Here is a 16,335-nt window from a genome sequence, read left to right on the forward strand (position 1 = left end):
TCATATTTGGCTGCTACTTGAGCTCCAGTCCCATATCAAGTTGTGACTTCGACTCTGGTCACTTTGCCATCCCCATCTTTGTCTCTGGTTTGATACTGGGTTCCAGCTTTGGCTCTGGCCCCTGCCTAGTTCATGACTTCTGCTCCAGCCCGTTTCAGACAGCACCTTTGGCTCCAGCCTCTTATCATGCTGCAGCTTCAGCTCTGACCCTTTTTGGACAGTGATTTTAGCGCTGTTCCATTCAGGCCAGTGGCAGATGTTTCTGAGACACATCTTAAGCTCCTGTTGGACATCAGGCCATAGCTTTGGCTCCTGCCCCTGTTTGCGTCATGGCATCTGCTCCAGTCCCATCTTGGGCTGCTACTTTGGTCCCACTTTGAGCCACAAGTTTGCAGCCCTGTTTCAAGCTGTGATTTCAGCTCCAACCGCATCTGAGCTTCAAGATCAGCAGCGGCTTCATTTGTGCTGCATCTTTGGCCCTGGCCTGCTCTCAGGCCATGTCTTTGGCTCTGGCCCCTATTTAGGTTCATCCCTTGCCACATCTTGGGTTGTTACTTTGCCTGTGGCTGAAATCTTGGGCCATGGCTTCAGCTCTGGCTCCATCTCTAGATCTGACTTCAGTTTCATTCCAGTTTCAGGTCAACGATTTTAGTTCCAGACCCATCCTGTGCCTCTGGCTCAGGTCTGGCCTAATGCTGGGTTACTACTTCAGCTCAGTGGCTGTTCAGTCTGACTTTGGCTAGGGCTTGGTAGCAGGTCATGACTTTGGCACTTGCCCTGTGTTGGTCTGTGGCTTCATCTCCAGTGGCATATCTGGTCATGATTCTGGCCCAGTATTGGGCTGTGACTTCAGCTCCTGCCCTATCTTCGATCACTACTTGCTTTTAACTCACATTTGGCTCCAGTTCATGATTGGGCAGCTAACGCAGCTCTGGATCTATCTATCTGGAAATGGATCCTGTGAGTTGCACAGAGGTTCCCACATGTGGCCCCAGAGCAAGAGTATGATCATGCAAATACTACTGGGGCAGACTTCAAGCTCTGCAGGGTGCTGCAGGACACAGGCAACACTGCCCACAAAAATGGAAAACCAGAACAAATGCCAGCATCAGAAGAATGTGTGAAGAAGAATGTGTAAGAAGTACACTAAACAGAAACAAAGAAAAACATCTACTAACTGCAGTCGTACAGTAGTGCTCAACTCAGCAGTAACACAAGTTCACAGATTATTTTTTTTAATAATACTTATCAGAAACATGGCACTTTACATCTTCAGGGCACCAAATTTACAATGATTATTCCTCACAACTCCCCTGTGAGTTAGGCATTACATTGCAGTTACTATTTGACGTGGAAACAAGGCAGAGTCCTGCACAATTAAGTTAATGAAGTTCAACTCACTGAAACACAGGGAGGCCCTCAGTGACTTGACTGAAAACGTAAGAGTGAGGCAGTGCTGATATTTTATCAGCTACAATTATTTTACTCTAGTCATTTACAAAGCTCAGGGTTCAACTCTGTTGCTTCTCCCCATACTCCCCTGCAAAAACCCCACCTTTGTTAAACAAGATAAACCAGCAGAGACTGGCTAAAACATGAGACCTGTAATAGGAATACGAAAAACACCCTTCTTTAGCCTGCATTTGAATAAAGCCAAGAGAGCAGCTTGCCTGCCCAGTCAAATAGAACAGTTCCAACTTTAGTCCTTTATGACATCTCTGAGACAGCATTTCAGCCTTCAGCTATGAATAAGTATTTGCTTGACCCAAGAAAATCTAGAAGGAAAGAAAGTTTGGTAGACTGTCTCAGAAATTATGCTTATTTTAGTTGAATTGTTCTACCGAAGCCTGAGGAACTCCTGCATAGGAGGAAGAACTTTCCGGTTTAACTCTTAGTTTCACATGTATTCAAAAATCCACTTAATATACACATTTCTCAAGTAAACATCTCATTTAGGGTTTTGTTTTTTTTCTCCAAACAATGAAATAGAAGAGTTTTGTAAACTTTAACATGATAAAAAAATAACCTAATTTTTAATAGACAATTATTAATATCATTTAATAATTTTCTACTGTAAATCAACTTTAGGAAACAAAGTATACTTGACAGTATGGCTACTGCGATTAATTCATCCTCTTAGAGCTTTCAGTTGAGATTTCTGAAAAGATACACCATCCAAGAAAGATTCATAGTCTCAGCCCCTAAAGGATCACAGCTCAGCTCAAGTCAATGCAGTCATTATAATTCATTCAGGCCAAGTAGCTAGTCCATGGATTCCTTCATGTGCAGTACCAGTGATAATGGTCTGTCACTAAGTTGAGGGATGATCACGACTGAAGAGGCTTGGGTCCACATACTCTGAAAACCAAAATATGTTGCCTTTCCCAGTAGAGAGAGAAAACTTCCTTCTCCTTTAATGGAAGATTCAATCTAACAGAATAATGGCTGTGCACTATGATGGAAGAATAAAGTAGTGGCTTTTGGAAGAAACTATCTTTGAGGGGTATGGGGAGGAGGGTGTGTGTGGTAGAGATAAAAAGGCAGAGCAGCCGTTAACACTACTACCAACCGACATACAGACTTCTAATCCGAGATGCACTTTTCCATCTGCGAGTTGATATCTCATTACAACCTCTCCCTCAGGGAACTTTAAGCTTGGTGAATATACAGGAATTTTAAATCCACAAAGCAACTGTAGTCTCGGAAGGGGAGAAGAGGAAAAAAAAAAGCTCAGAAGTGCACTTTGTATATCCTGTCTCACAAAGGGTTAAAGTGCTAAGTTTGATATAGCCAAAAATTAAGCATCTCTCCTACTCCTTTATTTTTTTAAAGGAAACTTTATCTTTGGTTTCTTGTATCTTCTCCGTAATCTTATCCTTTGTTTCCTCCATCTTCCCTGTAATCTTATCTTTTGTTTCCTCCATCTTCTCTGTAATCTTTCCTTTTGTTTCCTCCATCTTCTCTGTAATCTTATCTTTTGTTTCCCCCATCCTATCTTGTATATATTCCTTTACTGGTGGTGGTGTGGACATGTAGCCATGCTTACGTAGATACTTAACAGTGATGGATGTTCCTCCCAAAGTCACAGTGTATCTGGCAGGAGTTGCAATCTTCAAGAAAACAAAGAGGACACCATATAAATAAAACAAGACAATACTATCTAGTAACAGGTATTTTTAATATTGAGAATTTATTTTGGCCAGCATCAGATCCTACAAAGTTCTTCTATTTATAAGGAAATAGGGCAGTTTACAGTGTATTCCCCCAGAAATGCGTATTTTTTGACAAAATTAGCAGAGGCATTAGACTTCCATAAAACAAAACAACAAAACCCCCAAACCTGAAATCCTCTCTGTGCAGCTGGTGGGTCATGCATTAGGCATCTCAGAATGCAATCCAGAACAGACAGCGTGTAAACGCAGAGCCACATAAGCAAAAAGGAAATACTGACATGAAGATATGCTTTAAATTCTAAAATTCACAAGAGTATAGGCATCTTTCAGTCCAAAACTAGGACTCACACGTAGAAAACTAGAGCTCTTAAAGGAGACCTTAAAAGGTCCACTAACCCAAGGCGCTACCAACCAGGTTCGTTACTCTAGACAGACTAACCTGCTCTTTCAGAACTTCAAAGAAAAGCCTACACAATTTTCCATTCACCACCTATTCTTGTGCTTCTACATCTTACAAATTTCTTCCAACACTGCCAGATCTCCCAGCTATAATAAAATCTTTATATTTAACCACATTTATTTATTGGTTTCTTCTAGGCACAGGAATAATTGGCAAGAGTAGTGCTTTCACTTCTTTTTCTGTTTTTTTTTTTCCTTTGTGAAAATGACTCCTTTAAATACCAGTTAAGAAGTTTCTAAATGTGATGTTTTGATGAGTGGCATTTGAAGCAAATATAGTGTTTTGGTTTTGCATGGTCTGACATGTTTCTCTAACAGATTGCGCACAACAGAGACCCAAACCTGAACATAAGTAACTGATTCCAATGGGCAACTGAAATACTTGACAATGGTGGAGAGCTAAGGTAGGAAGACAAACTAGCGAATCCTCTAGGATAAAAATAACTGCACTTTCATCTAGAAATCATAAGGTGTTTAGGTTTTACCTCTTTATCCATGTTAATTACATCAGGGATATAGAGGAATAACTTGATTGTAATTAAAATCTCTGAGGGCAGAGAATAATTCTGCAGCAAACAAGTTATTTCAGAAATACAGATAAACTCCTTAAAGAAACAGAGCCTCTATAAACAGGGGAAGTTTAGATTGGATATAAGGAAGAAGTTCTTTATCTGTGAGGGTGGTGAGGCACTAGAATAGGTTGCTCAAAGAAGTGGTGAATGCTCCATCCCTGGCGGTTTTCAAGGCCAGGCTGGATGGAGTCTTAGGTGACATGGTTTAGTGTGAGGTGTCCCTGGCCATGGCAAGAGGGCTGGAACTAGATGATCTTAAGGTCCTTTCCAACCCTAACTACTCTATGATTCTATGAACTTGAATGTGACTATTTTTACTACAAAATGAATGCTCAAGTATGTGTAATTATTAAAGAGAGAAAACAGTATTAATTCCTTCTGCTGTAAACAAGTAAACCCTGTTTAGTTCACCAGGCAAGATTTAGAGCTTATTTACAAACTGTAATTATACTTACTTTATACAATGCATATGCTGTTAGTGCATTTCCACTCTGGGAATTTTTCAGGATGTTCACCACGGTGTCTGGTAAGCCAATCAACTCTAGGAATGGAACAATGTTCACTCCTCTACAAAAGAGGAAAAATTGGCAACCTGAATTGGAATTTGAAACCTAAGCAGTGATTTATAGTACCATTTTCATTCTTTATTATACCAACTTTGCAATTTGATTGCTTAGCTGAAACAATACTTTGCTATGTACTTACAGGATTTATATTTCTGTACATATAGGCAATTAACATTCTTTTCAGCATTCCTAGATGTGACCCATTTATATTATCCCTGTTGGGCTCAGTAACTACTGACTTACCTGTGTCTCAGTTTATTATGTTTGGAGGTAAGCAGATATTATGGTGGTAAGACAGCTGCTCAGGCTCCAGTTGTGCAGGTTCAACTTCCTGTTCTGTTTTGCCTAAAATTACCTTTTTGTTTTCTTTTTAAAATTTCAGACTAATCTGCAGCATGCCCAGAAGCACAGAATCCATACTTCGGTGTCCACTATTCACTTTCAAATACATCAAACAAATGGAATGTGGCAAAAGAAGAGGAAGTGACATGTTACATGGACAAGACTTCAGAGGTTTTGTGCCCAGTTGTTCTACCTTGTCAAGATGAGTGGAGGGAGCTCCTATCACAATTTCTTTCAATTTGAAAACCAGGGAAGCTAACATCAGCACTAAATTTAAGAAAGACCAGACAGCTCATCTTTACGTTACAGTAGAAAGCTACTGCAGAATGCATTTATAGAAGACCCATCTTTCCAATATTTAGAGATGTAGTAGTTATTATTAGTGTATCTTTACCCACTGGTACTAATATTTTAAGCATTCTTCTGTATGTGTGTACTTTAACATCAGGAACCATAGCAGGCACTAAGTTACTAGAAGCTACAGTCTGAAAGCCTATCCCCAGAACAGAAAATGGAGACATAGTAAGATCTGAAAGACAGCATTAACTGTGTTATTTCATAAACCACCACTGTTTGGTCTCATATCATGAGCAAGCATTCTGAAAGTTATTTTTCCACTTCAAGAGGGTGCTGCTCCTATGGCATGACAAACTGAAGCTTTGTTATAATTACTTTCTAGTTAAATATTCCCGTCATTTTGATCTGTCAAATACTTATTTTAGCAGCTAACTTCATTGTTTCAAGAAAGCAATCTTCATTCAGTTTGAAATGCCTGGATGTAAGCATCAACCTGAATTCTTCCAAAGCAAAATATTTTTATAGCTCAAGACCTCTATTCCTCGGACACGAGCTAAATTTAGAATGACATTTGGATCTATAGCTCCTAGAAAGGGCAATTATGCCAGCTGGTTAGAGTAACTAAAACAAACACTTGTGTGGTAAGGCATTCTGATGTCTAAGCCCCATCCTTACCACCACAAGCTACTGTTGTTTCATGCTTTCTATTATTAAATATACAACACTAGCAATCCAGAGATAAACATTTACTGATATTTAGCAAACCATCTGCAGATAGATAAAACCTATTTCATCTGACTAGCAGCTCATATCTGATATAGGTTTTTTTTTTCCTAATACACATTTTCCAGAATAGTATCTGGCACATGCTATAGCTGAAAGAAACTAACGCTAGAAATTTCTATTAATTCCTATTTTTTCTTTTAGCCATACAAATAATTAACTTCCAGTTAACAAGTCTGGCCTACAGCAGCAACTTTTCAGTGTTAAGGCAGGAAAGACAAGAAACAGAAGTAAAAGGGAAAAGATACACATGGCTTGTGAGGAGCTCAGGGTGAGGTGAACAACATGGAAGTCCAATGATGAGACAGGACTGAGGATGAAGGGGGAAAGGAAGTGATGAAATGACCCTCAAGTCCAACAACAAAAAAAGAACAGGTCTATAAAGATCTCACCTAGCATTTTGAAATCAGGATTATAAATCCCTATCTTTACCTTGTGGGAGTTTACCAATAATTTCAATGCCATCTACATTCATGCATCTTCTGGGAAGATGAGCATTCCTTCAAATGTCAACCAACATAACAGCGATAACTGCATGATAATAGCGTGTACATGACACTCATGAATCCTGTATACTTCTGATATTAATTTTATGCTTCAACTAAAAATGTACCCTCATTTCCCTATTATGTATAGATGCACTTCTTAACATAATAATAATTTATATTTCCCTTCACTTGTGAAAGTCAGTCTCAATTCAACAGCAGCATTGGGCACTACAACAAAATATCAACTTACTGCATGGCTGCATAGTAGAAGGATCCGAACCACACAGTGGAAGTCACAAGATGCACTGGAATCATGACTTTTCCATACTGTTTAAAAGTTTTCTTAAATCTCTGAACAAGACTAATTGATTTGTCTTGTAATGGATCAGGTTCTGAAGAACTGGATTCTACAGGACTCTGGTTGGGCGTATCAGTGGCTGAAGTCAAACGATTTCTCTCTTCTAGTACTTTGTGAGGACTGTCTGCTGGCTGTGATGAAGAAGCACTTTTATTTGAGGCAAAGCACGCTGCACCTGCATGAAGACATCGTTTAGGAGGGTCCAGTGCCAAAATCACTTTGCATCCAATATTAGACAACACTGATTGTCCTTTTAAGCACTGAAAGATACCAGTGCGAGGAAGAACCAAGTATGTCCCATGTGCCAGCTGAGCAGCAGTATGTAACAGACTCCGCTGCATTCTGATGAACTGTGGCTGAGGTTTCTATAGAGAGGAAACAAGGAAAAAAAAAAAAAGTAAACAAATTGCATTTCAGTAATCTATTTACTCCAATGCCACTCCAAATTCTCAAATTTTACATTGCTTTCTATTCTTCTACTTTAAAAGGTTTTCATTATCTGCCTTTTCAGAAATCGTTACCTTTACTAATCAGATAGTTTTAGATCAGTCTTCTTTAGCACTCTGAACTAAAATGGCCCCTTCACTTAACACACTCTGCTCCTCACAGCTAAAATGCTCGTTCTACTCTCTAAAAACATTTTTGGATGTTTAGGACTATCTACTGCTTTTATCTACATAATTTAACGCAGTTATTGAAAAGCTACCCTTGAAACTTCACTTCTAGTAGCAACTGAGAGTTTGAGTCACACTTTGAGCCTAAGCGAATGTAGTATGAACTCCCTGATGTGCAATTAATTAATTTTCAGTGTCAATACATTTTTAGTTTTGATGGAACCTTTCACGTTCTATACTCCATACACTCTTCTGAGCAGAGTTCACAGTAAAAAAAAATAAAATAATAAGAACCAATCAATAACCTTAATAGTAACAAACCTATCCATAACAGCCTGCCCATACACATCTGTTAGGCAGGGGGATGGTACTGTTGAATATCATGTATTAACACAAGCAAAATGAACTACAGTTTACAAAATATTACAATGCAAAGAATATTTTAAAACTGTGGATAACCCAGTTAACTTTATGATTTTGAATACTTAACAGGTATTCCTGAAAGTTCAAATGAACCACTGAAAGATTCCCCACAAGAGAGGAATTTTGTTTGGCATGTACAGACATCAAGCCATCATATGTTCCCCCCCAAAATGCATGCTTCAAACTAGTGAATTAAATGCTCTCTCCTTTCCTTTTTACAATGACTGCAAATTATAGAATTTTGTTTCCCTCCAAAAAAAAGGTTGACTCATCGATTTTATGTAACAAATACCAGTTAAATCAGTTATATTACAACTTTTCAATCTTCCTGATGCCTTTACTTTAATTATTGTACCAATTCTTGATCCAAACTAGAAATCATTCAAGTTTAATTGAAATTCCACTGTCATTTTCATCTGCTTCCCTTCACATATAGCCTTTATTTAAATCAGGTGTTTTGACAGTGAATTTGTCTAGGCTGCTGAAAATTATTAATATTTCATAACATAGGCAGGAGTTAAAGAAAAAAAATGTAATTAAGCCATACATACCCCTTATTACTTTCCAGACATGCAACAAGAGAAATACGGTAAGGCTTGTATCTTCAAAGAGTTGCAGCTTTTCCACTAGTTCTCCACTTCTCAAATATATGTCTTGAATATATGGATGTCTCTGCTAATGTAGAAAAAAGGCATGTTTAGAGAAACGGCAATAAAAGCACACTAGTATTAAGAAGATTTTTGGTTAGCCTGAAACCTTGCTTACTGAAGAAATTGTTGGTATAAATTCCCCTTTGGATACAGACACGCTAATGGGGTTTTTTTTTTGTATAACTTAGAAGTTCCTCAACTGTGAATTACTCTTTCCTTCCAAGACAAAATGCATCTGTTGGATCATTCCTGCCTGTATGTTTCCTAGGTATTTTTATGCTATTGTTGTGCTTGAATTAATGGCAATTACTAAATTACAATGTTTGATGTGAGGAATGGTTTCAAACTCCCCGGGAACCTCAGTGGTGCACATGAAGCATAGACATTCACTTTTGTTACACTCATACCAACAGGAGGTGTTGCATCATCGGGGGGGAAAAAGGAACTCTTGTGATCAAGCAGTTACTGGGTTCTGTTGAGTTATGAACTCACTGGGAGAAAAGGAGTACTGCTGCTTATAGAACAGTAAATCAGGTACAGGTACTGCCTCTCAATGAGTCAGTCTTCTGTAAGAATTCACTGGAAGCAACAACTGCATGTGGTATCTCTGGTTTTACAAGCAGCAGACATTCTTGCCGACTTCTCAGATCTAAATGCTTCTCCAAACAAAAAACAGTGAAAATGCTCTGCAAAGCTCAAGTGTTAAGATGGCATTCTGTCACAGACCAGCTACCTTACTGATATATAGAAATCAGTAACAACAAACTGGAAGAAGACAACTATATTGCTTCCATATTGCTACTTACACTCCTTTCCTGAGGGATAACACTCTCCACAGAGGACTATTTTCCCCTCTCACCAATAGTACACAACACTGAACATCAGACCCTAAGCAGATTTTTGTAATATCCAGCCAGTAGACTTGGCAAAGGTAACTATCTATAAGAATTCGGAGCTCTTGAGTCAGACTTCTGCCATTCATCTACTTTCAGTGGATGGTACCCTGCTGAAAAATACCTGTTCCAAATGAGCTTTTAAAATTGCCACCATACAGCATGGGGGAAACCATGCTAGCACTCTGATTTTGGTTCATTAATGTTATTAACAGAACTCTGCATTCTGACAGCCTTGGAAGGAGCTCATTCTTCTGTACAGAAGCAAGAAGAAACTGAGTATTTCTGAATCTTCTCATTCTCATGTAGCATATATAGCAGCATTTCTCAGAACACCATTGCTAGTTTTTGCTGTCTAGCACCTACCTGATGGCACAAAAGTAATAACATACCACACCTCTGATACACCTGGTTGGGATTCTTGGACATCCATTTAGTTCCTGAAGGCACCTCTGTCTCATGGCAAGCTATTAACAAGCCCTCAGACATAAAGAGAGTGCTCTAGCGGCCTCTTACGGAAAATATCAGCTTCTCATTACTGTGCTAGAGGGTTTAGCAAACTCTTGTACTTCCATTATAATTTACTTTGGCATAAGCCTGATGTACTGCAGGAGTACCATATCTCTTGAATTTGCTAAACCTTTGCCTTCCAGTGATTACTAGGAAGTAGAGATTAGACGTGCTTTTGTTCCTGAGGACTCTAAAAGCTCAGGATCTTTTAATACCAGAGTTGGTCTATGTGAGTATCGCAAATTCATATGTTTGGATGTGTCCTACAGGAAAAAAGAAACAAGGGATCATTGGAAAACACAGAAGTAATAAGGCAGGCCAACATAGGTACAGCGAAGGCTGCTATGGATATCTGCTGTTGGAAAGTGAAATCATGCCAGAGATGCTGCCAGATGAAACTTTCACTGGGGTAATTTGTATAAAAATAATTACCCTGTTACAATTAAGTTTTTTTTTTTAGCTAACAGAGAAGTTAAAAGACAAGAATATGGGTACAAGATGGCAAAAACTTTAGTGTAAGTTCTTTAGTAAAAGAGGTCAAAAAGCATCTGAGGGAACTGAGGGTATAGTATATGTAGAACACACTGGCTTATTTTCTCAGTTCTACCAGAAACACTCTGAATACAATCTGTAAATATGGATGACTTTAAAACATTGTTACTTGTTCTACTACTGTTTAAAAAAAGAACATTAATTATACCACAGGAGAGGTCCCAATGAAAATCCATGAGCTTTTTTTTCACTCCCAAGGGATCTTTCTACAAAAACAGAGAACTGATTAACATTTTTGGAATTTTTAGTGTAAAACCAAGCAAACTTTGAGGCTTCTGGGTCACACATACAGAATTCTGAAAGGACACAAACCAAGTTTTCAGAAATCCTCTCCAGCATAGTGTGCAGTCACTACCAATGGATGGGAAAATGGCAGTGTATAGAGACTTTTTATTCCTTTAGTACTTTTACAGTGTATGAGTAAGTATTTTATATTTTGGCTTTTATTATTATTGCAGTGTCCCTGATACAATTTCTAAACTAAGAAACTTGGTTATAATTTAAAGCTTCGGCATCACTAGCTATCTAATCTTGTCTACTATTTAGAACTAAAACCACAACACCACATTTTAAGTTAAAGGGAAAAATGCAAAATAAGTGAACTCGTTTACCAAAATACCCTAAAACATTAGTCCTATCCCACCTCCATCACTTCTAATCTCTAATACCCTCACTCAGTAAACGCTATGCTATAACTTTAAAATTGATTATATTACTACATCTCAATATTGATGTGAGTGGATTCAAGCCAACAACTTGTTTAGCCTTGCTTTATCTAAACTACTCTTGTTCTTACTAAAATAAACCCAGTGAAATCAAGAAAGTAGAATAAACCTTGATAAGGTCTTTACCTACACAGCAATCTTCAGATACCTAACACAACAGAAAGTAGCCTTAGAAAGAATAAAAATTCTTGTAGACATTTATGGAGTCTGAACATTGGATCCAGAAGGCACAGTAGGAGAACCTAATGGAATGTCTGTGTGTCAAGTTACAGATCTGGAAGGCTAAACAGGAGGCTTAACAGCTGATCTACACCCAGTCAACATGACAGCAGTATCTCCATTTACTTCCATATAGGAATGCATTAGATTTTAAGCACACAGCTAAGTGTTATTTAAAGCGTGAATGGACTCTCCAATTCTTCTAAAAGAAAGTACCACAATCATTTGTGGTGCTTTTTGCTCTTCAGAACTATATTTTTAATAACTGGTGCTATTCCATCTTTCAACTGTTTCCCTGCTTTGCAGTGGTGAACTGGTGCACTGGGTTTCTTCATTCAGAAGTTTCATTCTGCCCTCTATTGAATTTTTATGTAAGTACACTTCTTTTACTACAAAAGGTCTCTACTCTCCACAATTCCTTTCAGCAAGTGTAAATTTGCTGGATCACCTTCTATGTTGGTTCCAGAGTCCTCAAAAACAACAGGCACATGTCAACGGAAGGAGAAGAAAAAAACACCAACAACCCTGCCTTTTAAAGTGCTATCTGATGTGATTTTTTTCTGTCCATTTTTGCCCCAATGATGTATCTGCAATAAGCAAGTTAGAGAAGTTATGCTTTAACATGTTAACTAAGCTTAAAAAGAGGCATATACATCTATGCTAAGAAGTTCAAAACCAGGATTGTACTTGTCTGCTTATTATTTTGCCTTTCTGCACATTACTTTTCACTTTAAGCTAATGATAAAATAAGATCTAATTCTCTCTCCTTTTCATTCCACTCAAATAACTTTCCCAAGCAACTCCTAATAGCCTCTTGTCTCCCAACACATCATCAGGTCATTCCACTCAAAACACTTGTGTTTTTCTGTCAGAGGATAATTAACATGGAGGAGTGTGTGTGGTGGGCTGCAGGTTTACAAAGCAGCGGGAAGCTTCTACTAAATGACTAAAAGGGGCTGTGGAGGGTTGTTCACATAAGGAAGCCTCATGTGAGCAGTTTCCTGCACGTGGCTTTGAATTCTTTCAGGAGAACAAAAAAAATCCAACAAACAAACAAAACAAAACAAAACAAAACACAACCCAAAACCCCACAACTACACTGGTGAGGGGTCAGATGCTAAAACACAAACACACAAATTCACAGACAACTTTTCTACACCTCACTGAAACACTGTTTAAAAATCTCTTTGGGTCTCCTCTCTCCATGGTTCATTGAACTTTGGCAGATTCCTCACCTCTTAACTTTCATTGAGCATCTCAAGAGCTCTGACTCTACATTTTAAGACATGCTAGAAGGCATCAGAAACATAACTATTAGTTACACCTTGAGGATTATGATAATTTCTTTTATGAAGTTCTGCTACCTTTCTTTAGAGTTCAGAGCTCCTGTGCACATCTCTTTTCACTAGCAGAGCCACCAGTAACAGTCAAAAAGATTTAAGTCAAAACTGAACTCCACCTTGCTCAGGAATTCCTGCTATTCTTACTTTGGGTTCTAGTAGCCAAGTTCTTTTCTTAATTCATAATCTTTCTGCTCACCCAGGACTTTGCTGCCATATACAATTTAGATTATACTATTTAAGCAGCTCTTGGAGTTACAATCAAATATTTATTCCTGAAAAGTCTAATGAAACAACTGGAGATACTCTGCATTTATTAAGGATATGCTTAAACTTAGATCTTCACATTAACTTTGTACAGCCTTCTGCCTCATCTTCCATTGTGATTACCAAAATGGTTTCTTTTCTAGCCATGATAAATGTCATTTTTGCCACCTTGGATCTTTGCAGGCCGTGCCTCATTGTCCTCTGTCTCTTCCCTCCATAACTTAACCGTAAACAGCAGTATTAGCTGTAATAATATTTTAAATGCCAATTATACTACGCAACAATTTTACAAAGCACTTAAAACAACAATCCTCAATAAGTAGTAAGTCTTTACTCTACAAATACACCCAAAGTTCTTCTAAGACTTTCAAAAAACATCCTCAAAGAAAAGCTCTGAAGCCTTCCAATTAGAAACAAAGTAGGAATAAGTGTAAACAAGCCCCTTCCCCTCCTCCCTCCCTCCCTGCTTCAGTAAGAACAGAATTCACATTCTGGAAGCATTAGGTACAAGATTTCTTTCTTTTATTCTCTCACCACATTTATTTCACATTTCCAAGCTGAAAAGCTGTCACTTTTTCCCAGAAAAAAATACAGAACGTTCATCTCCTAGCAGAATTACTGTTGGCAGACGTTCACTTCCAGTATAAATCTTTTCTAAATATTCAAAGTAAGTGTTGAATTCTCTGTTGTGAGTTCAAACTTGCCCATATGGGGAAATATGTGTAGTATCAATCAGAGTATCTTGAAAAATTATGTGTGAAGGTGCTGATCATAACATTTACAGAACACACACATGCTCAAAACCACACTCTTCATCTAATTTTTAGTAAATGCTATTCCCCATGTTCTCTACAAATGAGTGTGAACGGTTCCTATGAAGGTAGTATTATTTTTATTAAGGTCTTGATACCGGAGCAGATAAACTTTCTAGCTCACTATTAAATTTAATGCCTTTCATGGCATCTATTGCATAGTGAACACAACTGCTAATGTTGCTAGCCATGGAAGCAACAAAATGATGCCATCTACAAGTGTCCAAAATAGCATCAGACTCACAGAGCTGTCTTTATACCAGAAGGAGCTCTGATGGGACTTCAGTAATAGGACCCTAATAATGCTTCCACTCAGTGTAAAGTAGCAGATTTACTACCTTGCTGTGTTCAGACTGAGAAAGGAATCCTGTGACTGCATGCTGCATCATATGAGATATGAACAACAAAGCCCAAGGCTTGTGTTTCAGCACAGAAACATCACTCCATCAGAAAGTACTACACTAAGATGCCATCCAATTTTAACATAAGCAAAACCAGCTTTTAAATCCACAAAATATTAAGAGCAAGTAGTTAAGTGACTGGCATATGTTGGGGCTAAGCACTACTGTTACGGGTAAAAGATATAGCCTGGAGATGTTAGAAGATGTTAGCCTAGATGTTAGCTTTAGATGATGAATATGTTAGCCTGGAGAAGAGAACACTACCTGGAGACCTCATAGCAGCCTTCCAGTATCTGAAGGGAGGCTATAAGGCTGCTGGGAAGGAACTCTTCATTAGGGACTAGAGTGATAGGACAAGGGGTAATGGGTTAAAACTTAAACAGGAGAAGTTTGGATTGGATATAAGGAAGAAGTTCTTTACTGTAAGGGTGGTGAGGCACTGGAATGGATTGCCCAGGGAAGCTATGAATGCTCCATCCCTGGTGGTGTTCAAGGCCAGGCTGGACAGAGCCTTGGGTGAGATGGTTTAGGGGGAGGTGTCCCTGCCCATGACAGAGAGTTTGGAACTAGATATTTTAAGGTCCTTTCCAACCCTAACTATTCTATGATTCTATAAGATAACTGCCATCACATCCTACTCAACTCTTTGACCAACCACTTTTGGAAGAGGCTTACAGAGCTGCTGTACAGCTGATTATGTTTATATTTGTAGCAGCAATAGCATCTTGGGGTTTAGGTAGATTGAGGAACACTTTCAGTTCAGGACTAGTTTTGGTAAGGAACTCTAGGTCACTACGTGTACTACCTTCTAAAGTAACACTTTATCTTTTGGGCCGGCTTGTAGAAGGCATTTCAGAACTGCACATAAATTAAGCTGAAGCCATTTATGTCAATACCTGACATAAATCCATATTTGACTTAACAGCTTTAACTAAATTTCTTCCAGAAACATCCTTCCATCAGAAAGACTTCCCAGTCTGACTCCCTGGATAACTCTCATAGTTAACTACCAGAAGCAGATTACTAATGAGAACTGTAACTAGGCAACTTTGCCAAGAGGGCTGTGGTCTGTTCACAGCCAGCCACTATGCCTCCTATGGATTCAGAGACTTCTACAAATAGTCCTTACGAAACGTTAAGAGAAAAAAAAAAAGTGCTGAAAGCTCAGGACGAGCAAATAAACATAGTTTTACTAGTGAACAGGTAAGAGAAGGGAAAACCAGACTTCTCAATTTTGAGATTCTCCTGCTCCGCGAAACCAGCTTTTTGCTGGTATTTGTTACATGCCACAGCAAGCCACATTAACACCCGTACAAAACATTTATTAGGCAAGAACACATTTGTACAGCCACTTTAAGTTATCTAAAAAGTCAAGACAAGCACAGAATCAGGTGCCTCGGGACAGCAACACCCAAAGGAATACAACCTAACTACGGCCCTTTAACGGTACAACTTGTCAGAGACTCGCGGCCGCCATTTTTCACGCCACACAACACGCCCCCCTGTTTGGTAAAGAGCAAGCGGCCGGGGGCGAGGCGCAGGGCTCCGAGCGGACCGTCCTCACCGGCCACCAGCGGCCGCAGGGCAGGCAGCCCAATCCCCGCAACTGCAAAACCAGCTGGGGCTGCGGGCACCCGTGCGCTGCGGGCCCTGCCGCTCCCCACCACCGGCCGCGCTCTGCCCCTTTCCCCCACCGCCGCCCAACTAGGGGATCTCCGGGGGCCGCCGCTCCCCTCGGCCCCACTGCATGGGTACCTCGTGTCCCAGAGACCGCTCCTGCACCTCACGGGCCCTGCGCCACGAGACACACCACGCGGCGGTTTCACCAACGACCGCGGCGCCCGCCACCTCCCCCGGCCCGGCCCGCGTGCGCGGCAGGGAAACGTGCAGC

The 16,335-nt window shown here is 39.4% G+C and overlaps 1 protein-coding gene across 2 annotated transcripts; it reads right to left on the reverse strand.

Annotated features, from left to right (window-relative positions):
* Positions 1–1,218: 1,218 nt before the first annotated feature.
* FAM210A (family with sequence similarity 210 member A) lies at positions 1,219–16,331 on the reverse strand. Of its 2 annotated transcripts, none has more exons than XM_062633065.1 (5): positions 16,200–16,331; positions 8,627–8,750; positions 6,931–7,403; positions 4,660–4,771; positions 1,219–3,110 (listed from the first exon to the last, which is right to left on the reverse strand). In XM_062633065.1, the coding sequence occupies exons 3-5, from the start codon at positions 7,377–7,379 to the stop codon at positions 2,811–2,813; spliced, it is 861 nt and encodes a 286-aa protein (XP_062489049.1). In that variant the 5' UTR covers positions 7,380–7,403; positions 8,627–8,750; positions 16,200–16,331; the 3' UTR covers positions 1,219–2,810. The 2 variants fall into 2 exon arrangements, with proteins under 2 accessions (XP_062489049.1, XP_062489050.1); XM_062633066.1 differs by having other exon boundaries at positions 8,627–8,747; positions 16,200–16,314.
* Positions 16,332–16,335: the final 4 nt, after the last annotated feature.

This window comes from Pezoporus occidentalis, unplaced genomic scaffold, assembly GCF_034315485.1.
Source record: "Pezoporus occidentalis ecotype Australia unplaced genomic scaffold, CSIRO_AGI_Poc_V1 ctg4, whole genome shotgun sequence".
Classification (NCBI taxonomy): domain Eukaryota; kingdom Metazoa; phylum Chordata; class Aves; order Psittaciformes; family Psittacidae; genus Pezoporus; species Pezoporus occidentalis.